We start from the raw sequence: 7,090 nt of genomic DNA, 5'->3' as shown, positions 1-7,090 counted from the left end.
CTACATTAGAATATATTTAAAAAGAAATTAATAAAATAGTTTTTTAGTTGATCTTTATCAATTTATATTTCATTAATTGTAATTCATAAGATCACATCCCTTATTAACATAAATTTTATTTTGTCCACAAAATATTTCTTACATCTAAATAGCATTCACAAGATAAGAATTTGTCAATTTCTTAAAATGTCAAAAAAATTAAAATCGACAAATAATGATATAGAAAATGAAGTTGTCAAACTTTGAAAAATAAATTTTATTTTATCCCCATAATATTTATTACATTTAAATAATATTTAGAAGATAAAAAATTCACCAATATATTGGAATGTCAAAAGATATTAAAATTCACAAGTAATTCTACTGAAAATGATGTTTCAGAGTTGACATGTAGAGGGGCGGTAAGACAAATAGAATTGATTGTATTATTGTGAGATTGAAAAGCTAAATAGCTTTATAATATTGGCTGGTACATTACACAGTGCTAAACATAAAGCTAATGCATAATTTCATAGCTTTAATGAGCGTCTTATTACGCCAATACAAATATAGAATAAGCACTAATTGGCTAGAGGAGGAATGCTCTGAGAGTTTCTGAAGAAATTCTGGGGATCCACCTGGGTTTTTGCCTTGACAAGCCTATCATAATTGTGATGGAAATACTTGTCACCCCAAGCTCTCGCCTCTTCAGCAGTAGCACTCCCGTTAAAGGCACTACCCAGATCAAGGTCGAGATAGTTCACATACGCAGCCCTTGGGGAATGGGACACATAAGGCTCCATGTATTTGTAAAGCTTCCTCATCCATTCAAGGTAGTGATCATCCTCACTTCTGTTGGTCCAAGTCACTTTATACTGAATGTCGAACAATGTCCCCTGCCGCTGAGGAAATGGCAATGCAGTGAGTGGTATCCTATTCATAATTCCTCCTAGGGGAGAGAAAATGGCATATGCGCTCACCTCCTCTTCCATTATCGACCACAATCCTCTCAGAGCAGGTTTTGGCAGTGGAGTTTTCCCGAAGTCTGATTTGATTTTGAAGAAAACTTTGTTTGTATAATACCGGTTTGTCAATTGGCTCACGTTGGTGCTATCAAAGTTGCCGATTGTCTCTACCCATTTCATTTCTTTACAATCTGCAGCGACCATTCCCAACTCCGGGAAGACCTTGCCCATTATAGTCAGCAGCTCGGGCTGACGTCCGAGGTATATTCCATGGAACGACGCTCTGATGGTTGTGCTGTCGTTCACTTTTATGCCGAAGAACTGTACTCGCATGAAGATATCTTCCTCCATTTGAGGACCCACGTATTGCCATCTATGGACAGCCTCCGTGACATTATCTGTACCGGTTCTTAACACAGTGAAAGCCGTCAGAATGGTGGGCACGCTGACCAGCTGGAGTTTCCAGGCATATACAACTCCCCAGCTTCCACCGCCGCCGCCTCTCAGAGCCCAAAATACGTCTTCCCCCATGGCGTTCTTATCCATCACCTTCCCTGACGCATTTATCAGCAGTGCATCCAACACGTTATCAGCTGCAAGGCCGTATTTTCTCGACAGGAAGCTCAGCCCTCCGCCGGCAATATGACCTCCAGATCCGACCGTGTGGCAAACTCCTGCAGGAAACGCCAGGTTAGGCGAGCTGTTTGCAATGGCAGAATAGACTTCACCCAAGGTAGCACCCGCTTGTACCCAAGCCGTCTTTGATTTTACATCCACTGTGATCTTGTTGAGTTTCAGCAAATCGATGAGCACGAATGGCACATCCGAGGTGTAGGAGAGCCCCTCATAGCTGTGACCTCCGCTTCTCACACGAATCTCCCACCCGTGTTGTATGCTGCACACCATAGATTTTTCTAATTGGGTTTGGCTTTGGGGAATAATGATAACATAAGGCCTTGGTGTCTGAGGCTCAGTGAATCGAAGATTTTGGGCGGAGAAATTCAGAAGAGAATAAAATTCAGAAGCAGAGGAGGAGATGGTTGTAACGTTGGTTAGGCCGCTGGCATGCAAGCATGACAGCAGTCCTTCACCATCTCCGTTTTTGGGTAATGTTGCAGTGGCTGAAGTGCTGCAGACTGCAATAATTAGAATCAAAAGCGCACAAAACTTGGCCATCTCTAACACTAGCTATCTATAACAGATGATTTGTGCTCATGCTCTTCAATCTTCCTCAATTTATAGACAGCAGTCCGTTAACAAGGGTGACTAATTCTAAATCAAATTCTATCGATAAGCTTGCAACACGGTGGATCTTGACTTTACAATTAGAGTAGAATCGGTAAACTCCTTATTTATTCATTTCTTTAACTAATAATGTGATAAGAACGATTGACTTTTCGAGCCTTTGGAATAGCTGGAAATGTCGCTCCTGAAAAAGTTTCTCTTTCTCAACAGTCGAGTTGAAAATAGGGTTTTAATAAATTAGAAGTTCAAGCCTGCCACTCTTGAATTACTGGTGTCAACGCCATGAACGTTGCTAATGATATTATCAGCTTATTAGTTTAACCGCGAGTACAATCAATATTATCGTTCCTCTGACAATAGTGACATTAAATGGTTGAATTGAAATGCCAAGAGTGTGCACATCTTTAAATTTCAATTTTTTAAAACTAATCGCTTTGCTGTAAACAACCATTACATTGTGGTCAACGTGCCTATTAAAATCATTAATACAATATACAATACCCGACTTTTCTAGTTATGAAGAATAAATATTTATTAACTGGGTCATACAGATATCGATGTTTGATTTCTAGTACCAAGAGTTTGCACAGTTTTTTTTAATTTCAATATAATAAGAATGGACTTGTCCCTCATTTAATTGATGAAAATATCATAAAATTCACTTCAATTATTTTTTAATTAAAACTAGCCGTACCATAAAATGTGAACAGAATATTGAATACGATGGTAATGTAGTACTGATACACATCGTTTCTTCATCTTTTTTGCATAAAAGTTTCAAATGTTAATCGCCTCTTGAATCTGCAAGATAATCGAGAACTGTTTTGTTGTGATTTGTTTGGTTGAGTAGCCTATAATTATTCTCTCTTTTCATCATATCTTATGGTTTTTTTCATTACAATATATAAAATCGTCATGGTAACGAATTTGCTACCTTCCATTATCTACATTTAAAATAGATAATACTCACAGAATTATCAAATTCAGTTTTTCCAAATATTTTTTGTTTAGTAAACGTCATCAAGCAACCACTAAAGAATCTCAGAATATAATTTTTAATTCAGTTTTAAATGAACTTTCAAACTTTCTGTTCCAATTTTTATTTAGAATCTTAGTCTTTAATGGCGCGCGTAGTATATCGCTCCTGTCAGCATTAATCGGTTTACCATAAAAGTTGTCATTATAAAATTCTCTTACGGCACTGCTTTGGACTTGTCTCATCGATATCAAACATCAATAAGTACATGACAATGAAACTAGCCACTTTCAGGATAGGAAATGCCAATAAGAAGCCCACCATGAAGCTGGCCAAACGTCAAAGGATCTAACCAGCTTCAGAATAGGAAACATTTAATATTCTTAAAATAAATACTATATATATATATATAAAATAAAAATAAAGATATTTAAAAATAATCTGCCATTGCATGATTACAATATTCTTTTAAAAAAATTCTATAAATTTTTATTTTTAATGATTTTTTTTTTAAAATAATAAGTTTAAAATTTAAATATAAAAAATTAAATGTCAATTATTGAATAAAAAAATTGTAGATACAATCAATCAATAAATAAATATTGTAGACACAATATAATTTAAATATTTTTGTATAAATAAAATAGTTCTAATTGATATCTCTCGACATTTCTTTCGATAGATGTATTTAGGATATTTGTAGTAGTTACATACACACATGTTTGTTAATATCAACTTATAATGAGATATAATAGGTTTTTTTATGGATTCCATCAAAATATGATAGCTTAGGCCTTGTTCTTATTTCTTTATTTTACTATGACCATATTAAATAGATGTTATGGATCACTCTCCCATGTTCTATATAGCCTAATGGAGAATGACTTTTCCTAGCTTTTAGATTTTTTGAAGATTTTTTTCTTCTTGCTGGTGTTTCCTATCCTCTAGTTGAGACATATTATTACCCTTATTTTAGTTTGAGTAATGGCTCTAAAAGTGAGCATTAGAATTTTGAGATCTAACATATTAATTTTTCCTTATAGTAGTAGACGCTATTGTCATAGTAAAAATAAATCTATTATTAATTTCAACTATATTTTAACTTGTCAAAAATGTAGTGCAACAAATTACACCCTATGCAACAACACTCAAAAGGTAAAATGAAATGGCAGAATAAATTTTGAATGTGTAACAGGTGAGAAAGTGCAGTGAGGGCAAAAATTGTAGAGGAAGCATGGGAAATGTCTTGGGGGAAGAGGATGTGAATGGTAAAGCTGATGGAGGTGGCAGCAAGGCCTGAGATGACGGTACTCTATGCATTTGAATGTGCCACAATCATGCTTTGTCCGCCACTATCGGTGGCTCGTGTGTTTTTGAGGGTCCCAATGAATCTACCAATCATATGGACTCTTCTTTGACCCTTGACTGCAATAATAAATGGTCAGCTTTGTTTGGTACATGCCCAAATGGTAAGTCGGTTTCTCTTGTCTCGCATAGTGCAGAGCTTGTTTCTAGTTTGTGCTTCATTTTTATTCTGGATTGCATTATGGATAAAAATTTGGTCAATATGGCATCTGTCTTGGTGGGCAAATTTGTGGGGCCAAGGCCAAATATTGAGATGGTTCAAGGTTGGGCTACTTGAAAATGGACAGGAAAGGGCCAAATTGAAGTCATTGCGATGAAAACTTGCTTTTTTTCATTCTCCTTTAATTGTGATGAGGATTTAAAATCATTTTTAGCAAGAGGCCTATGGATGTTGGGTAATTCCTCTTTCGTTTTGAAGAAGTTGGAACCTGGTTTCAACCCAAAGGATTGGGAATGCAATGAGGCCCCAATTTGGGTCCACTTGATGGATCTTCCCTTGGAGTACTGGGACAGGGAAATCTTTTGTGGTTTGGCTTCTTGTTTTAGTGAGTTTCTATCTTTGGACCCCACGATGGCGGCTAAACGAAGACTGGTCTATGCTCGGATTTGTGTGAATATTAAACAATTGGTGGACCTTCTCCAGGAAATCACTTTCAACTTGAAGCTTCAAAAATGGGTTGAAAAAGTGGAATATGAATCTATTTCTTTTGCTTGCTTCCATTGTAAGAAGGTTGCACATTGGGCTAGAGATTTCCTTGCTAAGCAATTGACTAAAAAAGTCTAGAGGAAAAAATCTTCTAATTCGGCTCCTCCTATGGAATATCCTCCTGTGCCCGATCAGAAAAGTTCTCAACCTCAAGGGTCTGTAGTTCCTTATATTCAAAGCCAGGACTGTAAGCATTTGCAAGGGGATATCATTGTTAATTATCAGAAGTTTGATTCATCTATGGGTCCTCTCCCTGAATCTCCTATTCAGGAGGAGGTTGTTAAATCCTTCTCTTTTGAGGAGAAGTTGATGATTTTGGGTTCCTCTGCTCCCCTTATTTTTGGAGAGAAAAATATGAATCTAATTATGGACATGGTTTTGTCTCTGGAAAAGATGGATTAGCTGGAAACTTCCTCTACTGAAAGCTTCATGCCCAAATTACCCTTCGGATATTGACCCACTAGCTGAAGATCCTAATCCATTTATTCAAGTCAAATCTAGGAGTCAACATTGTAGTTTTCCTTCTCCTTCAATTGCTAGGGTGGTGTCAAGGTCTATTAGTGTTAAGACCAGGAATAGACATAGAGCATATTGTGGCTCAGAACCCAAAGGGGTAGGAAGACCCCCAAATCTCTTCTATAGAGATAAGAAAAGTAAGGCAGAGATTGCTGATGGCTCCCAGAGGACTCTTCAAGACATGGGGATTGGCTCCCCTAGTTACTCCAAATGAAGATTGCTTCATGGAATATAAAGGGGGCTGAATCACCTCCCTAAGCATGATCATCTATCAAATTTGATTCAAGATCATAGACCATAAGTTTTCCTTATATAGGAAACAAAAATGCTATTTGAAAAACTTTTAAAAATGAAGATGGTTGTCTTCAAGGATTGTGGTGTTCAATGTTTTGATGCGGATGGACTGTCTGGAGGATTCACTACTTTTTGGAATCCAAGGGTAATTGAAAGGTTCGCTGTTGTTTCCAGTCCGAATCATATTGCTACTAGAATCACCAATATTTTGGATGGGTCTTCTTATATTATCTCCAATATTTATGCTCCTAATAGTAGGAATTCCAGGAAGATTCTTTGGAATTCTTTGATTAACTCTAGATAACTTTTCTATATTGAGAAATGGATCTTGATGGATGATTTTAATGACCCCATCTCAAATCTTGAAAAGAAAGGTGGGACCCTGATTTTTGAAGAAAGTAAGCAAGATATTTTAGATCTCATTAATGCAATGAGGTTGCTGGATTTGGAGCTTGGTTCCAAGTTCACGTGGTCCAACAGGTGGCATGGTTTGGATCTTATCCAAGTTATACTTGACATGGATCTAATTTCCCCTAATTGGTTGATGGAGTTTTCCTATAATTTATCTTCTATGTCTAGGATTGGTTCTGATCATTTCTTAATTGTGATGAGTATTTCTTCCCTTAGTAGGACAAACATTTTTCCTTTAAGATTTGAAAAAATGTAGACCTATAATCTTGATTTTTATGATAAGATTGCTGAATGGTAGGATATTAATGTCCACAAAACTGCTATGTATAAAGTTGCTAAGATATTGGCTAATGTAAAAGCTAATGTCCAGAAATGGAATAAGTCCTCATTTGGCAATATCTTCTAGTTGAAAGATTCTTTGAAAAGGGAGATTGATGATATTCAAAATAAAAATTCAAATCCAAGGGTATTGCCCTAATATTAAGGGCAAAGAAGTGAAACTCCTTTCCAAATCGCATGATATTATCTCTAAAGAGGAGTATTGGAAACAAAGATCCATAGCCATTTGGCTTAAGAATGGTGATAGAAATACTAATTTTTTCTATATGACTACTCTCAAGCATAGAGCTTTGA

The 7,090-nt window shown here is 36.2% G+C and overlaps 1 protein-coding gene across 1 annotated transcript; it reads right to left on the bottom strand.

The window, feature by feature from the left end:
• Positions 1-408: 408 nt before the first annotated feature.
• Positions 409-2,137, bottom strand: LOC131074726 (berberine bridge enzyme-like D-2). Its single transcript, XM_058011399.1, has one exon. It carries the CDS (start codon positions 2,118-2,120, stop codon positions 561-563), a length of 1,560 nt encoding a protein of 519 aa, XP_057867382.1. The 5' UTR covers positions 2,121-2,137; the 3' UTR covers positions 409-560.
• Between the last annotated feature and the right edge of the window lie 4,953 nt (positions 2,138-7,090).

The sequence above is a fragment of the Cryptomeria japonica genome, unplaced genomic scaffold, assembly GCF_030272615.1.
Source record: "Cryptomeria japonica unplaced genomic scaffold, Sugi_1.0 HiC_scaffold_278, whole genome shotgun sequence".
NCBI classification, from domain to species: domain Eukaryota; kingdom Viridiplantae; phylum Streptophyta; class Pinopsida; order Cupressales; family Cupressaceae; genus Cryptomeria; species Cryptomeria japonica.
This window is presented reverse-complemented; position numbering and strand designations above follow the sequence as displayed.